The sequence below is a fragment of the Triticum urartu genome, chromosome 1 (genome assembly GCF_003073215.2).
Source record: "Triticum urartu cultivar G1812 chromosome 1, Tu2.1, whole genome shotgun sequence".
Taxonomy (NCBI): Eukaryota; Viridiplantae; Streptophyta; class Magnoliopsida; order Poales; family Poaceae; genus Triticum; species Triticum urartu.
In genome coordinates this window covers 77,795,575-77,808,982 of record NC_053022.1, presented here as the reverse complement: position 1 = coordinate 77,808,982, position 13,408 = coordinate 77,795,575, and the positions used below count along the sequence as shown (strand labels likewise).

The window sequence follows — 13,408 nt, the reverse complement described above, 5'->3', positions numbered from 1 at the left end:
CAAAATAGACTTCTCCACGGCACCGCAGCCTTCGTGCTCCTCCGCTTTACATCGGCGCACTCGTCCATTGCAGCGCATCTGCCTCATCGACGACCTCGTACGCCGCATTGGAGCCGGTCCACCGTTGTCGTCGTACACGGAGCCTCTTCCCCGGCATCGTCTTCCACGGTCCCGGATCTGCTTCCCGGAAGCCGACGCCAAGCGCAGAAGTACCACCGTCGTGGACAATGAACTGACTCCCGTTGCCGACCATGACTCACAGAGGCCTCCGCGACCATCGTTCTCCTCCTCGATTGGTAATGTGTGTATTGAATCACTTAGCAGTACATGTGCAGTTCCAGTTTTGTTCATACCTACCCTTCAAATTTTCGGGGTGCTATTGTTCCCGTAAAACTAATTGGTTATAGCCTCCATTGTCCAACAGAATATCAGCTTGTAATTGTGCGTCGCTCCTGTATCACGCTGTGCTTGGGTAGGTTTTTCATCTGCAACCAGTAGTGTGGCAAATGATGGAAAGGTTTTTAGAACTAGCAAGATGCCCATGCGTTGCACGCATCAAGATGCATTTGTATGAGTAGTTTATCTTGTGGGAGAAAATGATGAACGAGGGAAGGCCTTCTTTGCAAATCTGGAGAGGGGTATGGGTATCTTTTTGCAAAATTCCCATTTGTTTCCTTCCTATCTATCAGATATAAATCGGACGGCCTATATTGCAAGAAAAAAAGTATAGAGAAAAAAAGTAGACAGTAAAGGAAGTAGAGATAAATATTAAATATTAAATATAAAATAAATATAACAGTAGAGAAGAGAGTAGAGATAGAAGAGATGTCGGGAAAGGATCGCGCGCGCGGGAAAAAGCGGTTGGGCGTGCGCTAGTTTTGGCGCGCGGCGTCCGGCGCGCTTTATAAAATCCAACGCCCTCCCACCGCTCTGTGCCTTGCCACTGCTCTCTCCCCGCTCTGTGCCTCGCCACCGTTCTCTCCCCGCTATTTTTCGCCTCGCCGCCGCGCCACCATGCCGCCGCGTCGCTGGGAAACTTGGGGATACCGCGGCGTCCGCGTGCGCCCCTCCGGCGGCTTCTCCGCCGAGATCCAGTTCCGCGGGATGCGCCTCGGCCTCAGCAATTTCGACACCGCCAACGAGGCCGCCCGCGCATACGACGCGACGGTGTGGCGCCTCCGGTGGCCTCATAGAACATTGAACTTCCCCAACGTGCCAACGCGGGAGCGGGCGCAGGAGCTCGCGCCTCTGCCGCGGCTTAGCACCGACGAGGATCGTCGCGACAACCGGAGGCGGGAGCACCGTCTCGGCATCACCGAGATGGACGAGGAAGCCATGGTGCTGTGGCACCAACACTTCCCGCATGACATCATCAACGAGCGCGAGTTCTACACGCAAAGGAGGACGGAGAGGGATAAGAGGAGGGCGGAGTGAGCCGCCTATCGCGAGGACAAGCGTAGGCGAAAAGCGGATGCTCAATTCAACATGAGGCTAGGAGCAGCGTCGCCCTGGGAATCTGACGACGATCGGTATCTTCATGCCTACAGTCAGACGTCGGAGGAGGACATCACCGAGGAGGAGTCGGACGACGAGGAGTAGTTGAATTATCTTTTTTATCTATCTATGCTGAGCACTATCCTCTACTCTCTAGTATCTACTTCTCGATCTCAGCATTGTAAACGCTTTTTTAAAGCGCCATGTATTGCGATTCTGTTGGAGATGCTCTAACATGGCAGACGAGTGCTTTAATGTTGCCCACAAGATGCTCGAGTATTACTAGTAGTATATTTTTCTTGCCATGTTGAGATTTTAAAACCACGAGTGCGAACATGCAGAGGAGCAATGAATACCAAACACGGGATATTCGGGACATCTTCAAGGAGTGTGGCAAGTTAAAGAGGAGCTGCACCGAACCTGTAAAACGAGCTTTGGTAAGTAACACCCTTTCAATTACTTTCGTGTAGCCTCGTGTTCTTCGATGTGTATATGTTGTAGTTTCTGTTTCTCTTAAGCGTGGTGTTCTTCGATGTGTAATAAGAAGAGTCTTATTCGTCCTAATGCTTTCGTTTTTAGCTTGATGTAGGAAGTGGGTGTTCTCACCTTGTAGTCTGTTTTTATTTTTTTCCCTTTTGAATTCACTTCTCCGAGTTCTGTTTATCTGGCTTCTACTAAATGGATCTAGGTTGCTCCGAGTATTGATCTAAAAAAGAAGTAACTTCATGTCTGGATGCAGTTCCTGCGAGGAGGGAAGTATGGTCAACCTCGAGATCATGTTTCCAAAATGAGGCTGGATTACAGACAAGGTGCCAGTTCCCTAATGATGCTGGATTAGACACAAGGTGCAAATTCCCAGATGATGTTGGATTACACACAAGCCAGGTGGAGACGTCAGCTGTTCGTGTCCTCATGGCATTAGTAAAGGCTGAAAGAAAGCGTGTAGCATCCCTTGAGAATGTAGCTGAGTTCCTGAAGAAGCGAAAAGAGCAATCATATGCTCTCTTCACCCAAGTCAAAGAAGAGATGGAAGAAGCCAGAAATAAGCTAGCAGAAGGCAGAGCAGGCTAGGCGTCTCCTGCTATCTAAAACTGTTGTCAATACAAAATTTCCTTCATAATAGCTAGGTTCAAATGTTTATCCAATCAGCATGCCTGTTGTGATGTCCGTGCATCTACTGATGTGGCACAAAATGTTTTTTTGGTTCATGTAATAACAGCAATTACTTTCCAAACAATAACAGACGAAGCATTGGACATGGTATAGTTCACGCGCAAGCCCGACATTCCAAGTTCAACTTCCACATCAAACTCATGTTCACAGATATCTGCACATTCATACATAATGTCCACAACCATGATTCACTTCAAAGCCAAAAAAATGTGAGGAAAGTTATAAATAAAGAAAATCCTCTACTAGTTCCTGCTACCAGTGCGAGCACAACAAGTCAAGACCATGCGTAAATTAATTATATTTTAGTCATTTTTTGTGTTCTAAAATGCCTGCCGGCTCGCGGAAGTACGTGTTGCCGGCACACGCGCGGATTCAATGAAGGCAGGCGGGGCAGTCTTAAGCTGGTTGCACGCGGCGAGGAGGCGTGCTCAGCCGGGCCTGCAGTGAGTGCGGCCCTCTTGGCCGGCGCGCCGGTTCAATGCCTGCGCTATGAGAGGTCGCGTCCGTGTCAAAGCAATCACTCCCTCCAGTCCTTTTTTGTTTGGGTATAACAAAATCTTATTTTCCATTCACATTTTACAAGTAAAATTCGTGGACAAACTTTGACCCAAAGTACGATGGGGACTAGTAAACCAGAATGGAGGTAGTAGTTTTTTTAATCAAAGAAGGGTTTCCCCTTTCGATTTTCATTACTGAAAACCAGCATCTAAATCTAAACCATAGTATTTGCCCTAGAACTACCAGGTTCAACATCTCGCAACATAAACCCATACAACCTCCATCGCAAAAAAACCATACAACCATACACCAAGGAGGTACGTAGTACTATGAATTTCATTTTCGCTCCATACCAATCGTTCTAAAAACTACTTACTACTTACAACGCGCCATTGAAAATCAGAACTCTTAACCACGCTAAAAAACGATATTTTAAACGTGGCTACTCGATCTGTGGCAACTGGCGAGCCACCGGGCTCCAAGTCGTTCACCTGTGGTCCCGACCATCAACTCCTACGGATCAAATTATCACGCGAGCTGACTATTCCTACAAAGGTGCTCCACCACGTACCCGGTACCCGCAAATGCAGCAATCGTGCACCTAGGGTTTTAGGGTTTATTTGTTAACGTCGCCTTTACGTAACACTCATGTGTGCGAGACAGCGAGAGGCCGACAGCGTGCGTGCGCCTCTTCTCTTCGTATATGTACTCCACTGTTTGTCTGGTGTCCAAAAAATTATAATAACTATTAGCAATGTGCCAATGCGTTGCCACACAATCAAAGTAGATTAATACATATTCACCGATTTGATAGAAAAAAAGTCTAGGTTCGAAATACGTATATCACGAAAAATATGTTATGTTTCACTCAAAATATATTCCTTTGGAGGTTTTGATGAGATAAGGGAGGAATGCTGTTGGTTTCAAGATTCGCGAAGTGGTATATGTCTAATTTCTACTCTTACTAGCAAGATGCCCGTGCGTTGCACGGAACATCAATATCTTGTGGGAGAAAAGGATGAACGAGGGAAGGCCTTATCTGCAAATGTGGTGAAGAGTGCGGGTAAATTGCCATATTTTCCTTCCTATCCGTCAGATATAAATCGGACGACCTACATTGCAGGATGGCTGGCCCACCATTATCACCAACTCTATTTTTTATCCCTACTCTTATAAAAAGCATTGTCGGTGATGATCGTGTGCCTGCCATCCTGCAATATAGGCCGTCCGATCTATATCTGACGGATAGGAAGGAAACTATGGCAATTTTGCAAAAAGATACCCACACCCCTCTCCACATTTGCAAATAAGGCCTTCCCTCGTTCATCCTTTTCCCCCACAAGATAAACTACTCATACAAATGCATCTTGATGTTCCGTGCAACGCATGGGCATCTTGCTAGTTGTTGCAAAAAGCCCATGTGTGTGTGAGAGAGGGAGAGTGGAGGAGGACAGAGTGCATGTGTGACAAAGACACAAGGAGTGTGTGTGCGATACGTATCAGCTTAAAATGAGGCGATAGTGTGTGTGTGTGCACGATCGATAGGGTGTGTCTCAAGAAGGGAAGAAAAATCTACATAGATACAAGGAGCGGGAGAGAGACATGTATGCGATGGTGGAAGCACGAGTGTGCGGGTGTATAAACATATCTAGAGGCTAGCTAGTCGATAAATGTTTGTGAGAGAAATACGAGTCGGGGTGCAAAAGCGAGAGTTTTGTGTGAGAGAGAGAGATGGTAGTCGGGAAGGGGAGTGGAAGCAGGAGTTGTGTGTGTGTCTGTGAGAGAGAGAGAGAGAGGAGACGGTGGTCGGGGTTGTCTGATCAGTAAACAAATGAATATGTCAGTCTGGGATGGAGACGAAAAGGAGACCACAACAAATGTTGTGTCTACAGGGGAGAGAGAGAGAGATAGTAATTTTAGTGGTATGAGTCATATGTAGAGGCATATAGGGTGTGTGAGAGAATCCCATGGAGAGAAAGACAAAGTGAAAGACGAGTGGAGACTGTGTGTGTGGCGGTGAAAAAGAAAGCTTAGGTACCGAGTGATACCAGAGAACAGTAGAGACGTGAGAGATAATGAAAACCGTGTAATGTATAATGATAGGGAGAGTGTGACACTTCTCAAGGGAGACGTCGAGAGACCATGTTTGCGAGGATAGAAGAAACATCAAGTGAGCGTGCGGGTGAGCTGGAGAAAAGAGAGTGATAGCTACCTGAAGGAGCATGCATGCGAGAGAGATGGGCGTGAAAGGAGTGAACAAAAAGGGGTTCAAATATTTGAATTCGAGATGATGATACATGTAATCCATACTCGAACCAAAATTGATCTATCAAACATGCATACTCATATGAATTCACGCACATCTATGTTATTTAATATGTAGATATTATTGATCCATACATTTTAGTAGAACATAATTTGGTTAAAAATTTTAGAATTCAACCTTAAGATTTCGAGATCGTTGTATTTGTAAATCATATTATACATATAAAGGAGCAGAATTCTTTGTTGTGCTTTTGAAAGTATATATAAAAAATGATGTATATAGAATGTAATTCCAATTGAAAATGGATCCCACCCGAAAAAAATAGAATACAAACGGGATTCAAATTGAGTTGACATGGTAAACGTGCACTCTGCAAAATTTGAACGAAGCGGGGAAAGTCGCAGTAACCGCCCGAAACCAAAATCTACGAGATGGAAATCACTACTGCCTATCCCTGCCACGCAACGCCTATCTGCTGGATTTCTATAGGTTTTGATAGGGGTAGGTTTGTAATTTCACCCAAACGTGACGTAACCGCCTATCACCCGGATTCATACATGGTGGGTGCCAAAACACAGTGTGTCCTCGGCCGAAATCGACTCCCTCCCCAATTCATATTCATACACGGTGGGCGCCAAAAACAAACTCTCGTCGGCAAATATTCGGTGTATGCGAGATTACCGTCCTATCCCCAACCGACTAATGTTGCCGTAATGTAGTAGAAATTTGAAACGGGGGCTAAGTTTGTAAATTTCCTCGCATTTGAGACAAGCGCGCCCTGAATACATGGTTCCCCCCTTCCTCTCTACCTCCCTTTTCCCCATTCGTACTCCGTGGGCGCCAAAACACCCTCTCCACCCCACCCTCCTCCGTCCGCCACCCCATCCACCGCCGTCCTCCTCCACCATGCCGGAGCTGATACCCCGCCGCCGTTGTCCATTACAAGAGATCGACCTCTCTCATCCATGGCTTCAGACCGGGATCCTTGCATCCCATCCTCTCGCTTCATCCCCGCCGTCGTCCACCTTGTCGGCGCCGCTCCTATGATCGTCTCGTCCACCGTGCCTCGCCGCCACCATCTACCCTCCTAGATCTGCTTCCACGCCGCCGACAGCCATCGCTACCGCAGCACTGTCAAATTCTCAGCAGATGCGCCGCACCAGAGGCGGTACTCTTTCGTATCTGCTCAACTTATTTATCGTAGCAAGAAAATAGATCGCCATTGCTTTACTCTGATTTCTTGTCTTGGTTGCGAAGTTGCCTTTGTCCGGTTTGCACCTTCAGATCCGCCATGGCACGCTCAACACTATACTCCCAATGCTTATGGTTTTCCCCTTTTATATTCCATACTAGTTAAATCACAGTAGACTAAATTTCAAAATTGGGTCAGTCGATTTTTCAGAGCTCACCGGAGTTCACCGGTGCAATCGAAGGGGCTCGGGTGGTTGTGGGGCCTCGCCGAACAAAGAAAACTTGACGGGGGGGGGGGGGGGGGGGGGGGGGGGGGTGGGGGGGGCGGAGGAACACAGGCGGCGGGGGGCGGTGGTCTGGCCGGCGGCCCGTGCGGTGTTCTGTATGGGAAGAATCAGAGACGAGAAAGAAGAAGGGTTAGGAGACGTAGGATCTTCATCCAACTGCCTGAAATGGTCGAGAGACAGCTGGGAGTTGCATTCTTAATGCGCTCTGGTTCATCATGTGTGGGCACTGCGCAACCAACATTTTATTATCCGAAATCTGCTTGCTCTTCTTTACCATGTTCCTCTTCCGTTCTTCTTTAATATGTACTCTCTCCGTTCCTAAATACAGGTCTTTGTATAGATTCCACCATGGACTACATATGGAGCAAAATGAGTGCATCTACACTCTAAAATGTATCTAGATACATCTATATGTGATCCATAGTGGAAATCTCTACCAAGACATATATTTTGGAACGGAGGGAGTATGATAGTAGTACAGTATGTTCCTTGTATTGAAGATGAGCAAGGACATTTGCAGTGTAGAGGTCTATACAGTCGGTTGTGATGGACACTTCGAGCCTCTTTGATTTGTAGGATCTTGTAAACATAGGAATAGGATTTGTAGTGGCGTGCCCACTTGAATCCTATAAGAATAGCAAGGAAATGCGGGGAGTTGTGTCGCCTTTGAGAGTTACATGATATTAACAGTATCGCACCTTCACTTGAAGAGAGCTGGTATCCGAAGACTTTCTAGCCATTCCGGCAGTACTAGCACATATATTCCAGCAAGTTCCACTTTGCTGATTTTACTCTGATGCTTAAGGTTTTCCCGTTATATCTACACTATGATCTGTGTAGCTGCTTTGTGTTGCACTAGAAGCAGTCCACTCTTGAAGCTAAACACTGCAATGACTTACAAAATTGGCACCAAGGCATTGGGTGCCATTCTGGATGCAATGAAACTCATACGCTCCCCACCTGTTGATTCTTGTTCAGAATATGATCCTAATGACTATTCTAACCTCGAGGAGTCAAAGTCAGATGGCCTGTCCTATTCACCCATCAAGGTGCCTGTTCTAATTTGGCAATGTTTTATTGATTGCGGGTATCTTGCATATGTTGACTTGCATTTCTTCTACTTTGTTGCACCGCCATCTGCTTAGTTTACTCATCATATATGTCGAAATACCATGCCCATCCATTATCAATACATATTCCATCTGTCATCATACCATGTTTTTCCACTCAAATGATGTTCTTGTGCATGAGACATCAAAAAGGAAGAGGGTGATTGCCGAACCTGAAGGAGCACCAGCAAAGTCCTTGAAAAACGTGGTGGTGCCGGAGAAATCAGACAGCACCCCACTTATATTGGCTGTACAACCAGTGACACAAAACGTAGGACCGACTCCAACAGACTGTACCCATACTTCACTGGCCACACCACTAGCTAACTTTGTTAACTCGGTGATTCATCGTCCGCATCGCGTATTGCGGGTCTGGGTCCTTGCTTCCTTGAAGAACCACCTTGGTACATTTTCCTAAACATATTTCTTCCTCTGAAAAATTTCTGAAATTTTTAGTAACTCAAAATAAAAGTGAACCAAACTCAACAATATTGATAGCAACTACTCCTACAAGTGCCTAGAGGCAATATCATGCATTAAAACTACTTTTGACCATATAAATTTGACATGCAAGCTCAAGAATAGGGTCACCTAAGCAGCAAAAATTTGCAATGAATAAAGCACTAGAAAAAAACTAATTGGACCATTGGAGGAGTCATATACCAAAGAACAATCCCCCAAAACAGTTTTGTGAATGGAGCTTTGAGCTAGGAGATCAAAAATGGCAACAAGATGAGCAAGAACTCGGGTTCGAGCTGGCTAGTGGTTTCTTTTGGGGGAAGGAGTGTGTGGTGGCTGGAATAAGTGGAGGGGACCCATGTGGGGTCCACGAGGCAGGAGGGCGCGCCCTCCACCCTCGTGGACACGTGGCTGCTCCCCCTGCTGTGTTTTCAGTGCCAGATATTCTCAAATATTCTAGAAAAAACATATTTAATTTTCAGGCATTTGGAGAACTTTTATTTTTGGGGCATTTTTTATTGCATGGATAATTCAGAAAAAGAGATAGAAAATACTATTTTTTTTCTTTATTTAGTATAAATAACAGAAAGTAAAAAGAGGGTACAGAGAGTTGTGTTTTCTAAATTCATCCATCTCATGCTCATCAAAAGGAATCCACTAACAAGGCATGAAACCGGAGAATTTTTGAATAACACTAGGTTACCTCAACGGGGATATGCATGTCCCCAACAATAAGAATATCATATTTCTTCTTGATAGTAGGAAGAGGAAATTCAAAACCTCCAATAGTAATTGTTGAAATTTTTCCAATAGAATTGATACTATGGACTTGAGGTTGTTTCCTCGGAAAGTGTACCGTATGCTCATTACCATTAACATGAAAAATGACATTGCCTTTAGTGCAATCAATAACATCCCCTGCAGTATTCAAAAAGGGTCTTCCAAGAATAATAGACATACTATCGTCCTCGGGAATATCAAGAATAACAAAGTCTATTAGAATAGTAACGTTTGAAACCACAACAGGCACATCCTCACAAATACTGACAGGTATAGTAGTTGATTTATCAGCCATTTGCAAAGATATTTCAGTAGGTGTCAACTTATTCAAATCAAGTCTACGATATAAAGAGAGAGGCATAACACTAACACTGGCTCCAAGATCACATAAAGCAGTTTTAACATAAGTTCTTTTAATGGAGCATGGTATAGTTGGTACTCCTGGATCTCCAAGTTTCTTTGGTATTCCACCCTTAAAACTATAATTAGCAAGCATGGTGGAAATTTCAGCTTTCGGAATCTTTCTTTTATTAGTAACTATTTCCTTCATATATTTAGCATAAGGATTCATTTTAAGCATATCAGTCAAATGCATACGCAAAAAGATAGGTCTAATCATTTCAGCAAAGCACTCAAAATCCTCATCATCCTTTTTCTTGGATGGTTTAGGAGGAAAAGGCATGGGTTTCTGAACCCATGGTTCTCTTTCTTTACCATGCTTCCTAGCAACAAAGTCTCTCTTATCATAACGTTGATTCTTTGATTGTGGGTTATCAAGATCAACAGTAGGTTCAACTTCTAGATCATTATTATTGCTAGGTTGAGCATCAACATGAACATCATCATTAACATTATCACTAGGTTCATGTTCATTACCAAATTGTGTTTCAGCATCAGAAATAGAAATATCATTGGGATTCTCAGGTGTGTCAATAATAGGTTCACTAGAAGCATGCAAAGTCCTATCATTTTTCTTTCTCTTCCTCTTAGAAGGACTAGGTGCATCTACATTAGTTCTCCGAGAATCTTGCTCAATTATCTTAGGGTGGCCCTTAGGATACAAAGGTTCCTGAGTCACTTTACCTCCTCTAGTTGCAACTCTAACAGCAAAGTCATTATTTTTACTATGCATTTCATTGAGCAAATCATCCTGAGCTTTAAGTACTTGTTCTACTTGAGTGGTAACCATAGAAGCAGTTTTACTAATAAGTTTAAGTTCACCTTTAACACTAGCCATATAATCACCCAAGTGTTCGATCACATAAGCATTATGTTTCAATTGTCTACCAACATAAGCATTGAAGTTTTCTTGTTTAACAATAAAATTATCAAACTCATCTAAGCATTGGCTAGCAGACTTATTACGAGGAATATCACCTTCATCAAATCTATAGAGAGAATTTACCTTTACTACCCGTGTCGGGTTATCGAGACCGTGTGTTTGTTCAATAGGTGATGAATTAAGACCATGTATTTCTTCAACAGGAGGTAAATTATTAACATCTTCAACTTTTATACTTTTTTCTTTCATAGATTTCTTTGCCTCTTGCATATCTTCAGGACTGAGAAATAGAATTCCCCTTTTCTTCAGAGTTGGATTAGGAGTTAGTTCAGGAAGTGTCCAGTTATTTTCATTGGTCAACATATTATTCAATAGAATTTCAGCTTGATCAACTGTTCTTTCCCTGAAAACAGAACCAACACAACTATCCAGGTAATCTCTGGAAGCATCGGTTAGTCCATTATAAAAGATGTTAAGTATTTCATTTTTCTTGAGAGGATGATCAGGCAAAGCATGAAGTTATTGGAGAAGCCCCCCCAAGCTTGTGGGAGTCTCTCTTCTTCAATTTGCACAAAATTATATATTTCCCTTAAAGCATCTTGTTTCTTATTAGCGGGGAAATATTTAGAAGAGAAGTAGTAAATCATATCCCGGGGACTACGCACACAACAAGGATCAAGAGAATTAAAACATATCTTAGCATCACCCTTTAATTAGAACGGAAATAATTTAAGGATATAATAGTAGCGAGTTTTCTCATCATTAGTGAACAGGGTAGCTATATCATTTAATTTAGTAAGATGTGCCACAACAGTTTCAGATTCATAGCCATAGAAAGGATCAGATTCAACCAAAGTAATTAACTCAGGATCGACAGAGAAATCATAATCCTTATCAGTAATAAAGATAGGTGAAGTAGCATAAGTAGGATCATATTTCATTCTAGCATTCAGGGATTTTTCTTTCAGCTTAGCTAATAGTTACTTAAGATCACTTCTATCATTGCAAGCAAGAAAGTCTCTAGCAGTTTCTTCATCCATAACATAACCCTCAGGAACAACAGGCAATTCTTATCTAGGGGGAGAATCTTCATCATCACTTTCATCAATATTATCAGTTTCAATAATTTCATTCTCTCTAGCCCTGGCAAGTTGTTCATCAAGAAATTCACCAAGTGGCACAGTAGTATCAAGCATAGAAGTAGTTTCATCATAAGTATCATGCATAGCAGAAGTGGCATCATCAATAACATGCGACATATCAGAATTAATAGCAGAAGCAGGTTTAGGTGTCGCAAGCTTACTCAAAACATAAGGTGAATCAAGTGCAGAGCTAGATGGCAGTTCCTTACCTCCCCTCATAGTTGAGAGAAAAATCTTGGTTCTTTGATCTTTCAAGTTCTTCATAATGATAAGCAGATATAAATCCCAAGTGACTCAAAGAATAGAGCTATGCTCCCCGGCAACGGTGCCAGAAAATGTTCTTGATAACCCACAAGTATAGGGGATCACAACAGTTTTCGAGGGTAGAGCATTCAACCCAAATTTATTGATTCGACACAAGGGGAGCCAAATAATATTCTCAAGTATTAGCAGCTGAGTTGTCAATTCAACCACACCTGGATAACTTAATATCTGCAGTAAGGTATTTAGTAGCAAAGTAATATGATAATAGTGGTAACGGTGGCAAAAGTAATATTTATGGTTTTATAGTGACAGTAGAAGTGGAAAAGTAAATAAGCGAATAACAATATAGGAAAAGCTCATAGGCATTGGATCGATGATGCAGAATTATGCCGGATGCGATCGATCATGTAACAGTCGTAACCTAGGGTGACACGGAACTAGCTCCAGTTCATCAATGTAATGTAGGCATGTATTCCGAATATAGTCATACGTGCTTATGGAAAAGAACTTGCATGACATCTTTTGTCCTACCCTCCCGTGGCAGCGGGGTCCTATTGGAAACCAAGGGATATTAAGGCCTCCTTTTAATAGAGTACCGGACCAAAGCATTAACACATAGTGAATACGTGAACTACTCAAACTACGGTCATCACCTTGATCTCATCACTGAGGGAAATACCTACCGTAGTTGTGCTGCATCATCCCTTCCTCTTTCGGGAAATACCGATGTAGTTCAAGCCGCATCAGCTATCAAACGTCACAACATAACCGGGTGATCATAAAGATGCTCTACAGGTATCTCCAAAGGTGTCTATTGAGTTGGCATGGATCGAGATTAGGATTTGTCACTCCGTGTATCGGAGAGGTATCTCTAAGCCCTCTCGGCAATACACATCACAAGAAGCTTGCAAGAAAAGTGACTAAGGAGTTAGTTATGAGATGATGTATTACGGAATGAGTAAAGAGACTTGCCGGTAACAAGATTGAACTAGGTATGAAGATACCACGATCAAATCTCGGGCAAATAACATACCGACAGGCAACGGGAATTACATATGTTGTCATAAGGTTTGACCGATAAAGATCTTCGTAGAATATGTAGGAAAAAATATGGGCATCCAGATTCCTCTATTGGTTATTGACCGGAGAGGCGTCTCGTTCATGTCTACATCATTCTTGAACATGTACAGTCCGCACACTTAACGTTCATTGATGATATAGTATTATATGAGTTACGTGATTTGGTGACCGAATGTTGTTCGGAGTCTCGGATGAGATCACGGACATGACAAGGAGCTTTGGAATGGTCTGGAGGTAAAGATTGATATATAGGATGATACTATTTGGTCACCAGAAAGGTTTCAGAGTGTATCGGGTAGTCATCGGATCACCGGAAGGGTTCCGTGAAGCCCCGGGAGGTTAATGGGCCTTATGGGCCAAGAGGGGGGACGCACCAGCCCACA

The 13,408-nt window shown here is 43.4% G+C and overlaps 1 protein-coding gene across 1 annotated transcript; it reads left to right on the top strand.

Annotated features, from left to right (window-relative positions):
* Window positions 1–1,014: 1,014 nt before the first annotated feature.
* On the top strand, window positions 1,015–1,434 carry LOC125522594 (ethylene-responsive transcription factor 2-like). The gene has a single exon (XM_048687671.1). The coding sequence runs from the start codon at window positions 1,015–1,017 to the stop codon at window positions 1,432–1,434; it is 420 nt and encodes a 139-aa protein (XP_048543628.1).
* Window positions 1,435–13,408: the final 11,974 nt, after the last annotated feature.

Coding starts and splice junctions, on each gene's coding strand:
- LOC125522594 (XM_048687671.1), top strand. CDS start 1,015: ATGCCGCCGCGTCGCTGGGAAACTTGGGGATACCGCGGCGTCCGCGTG.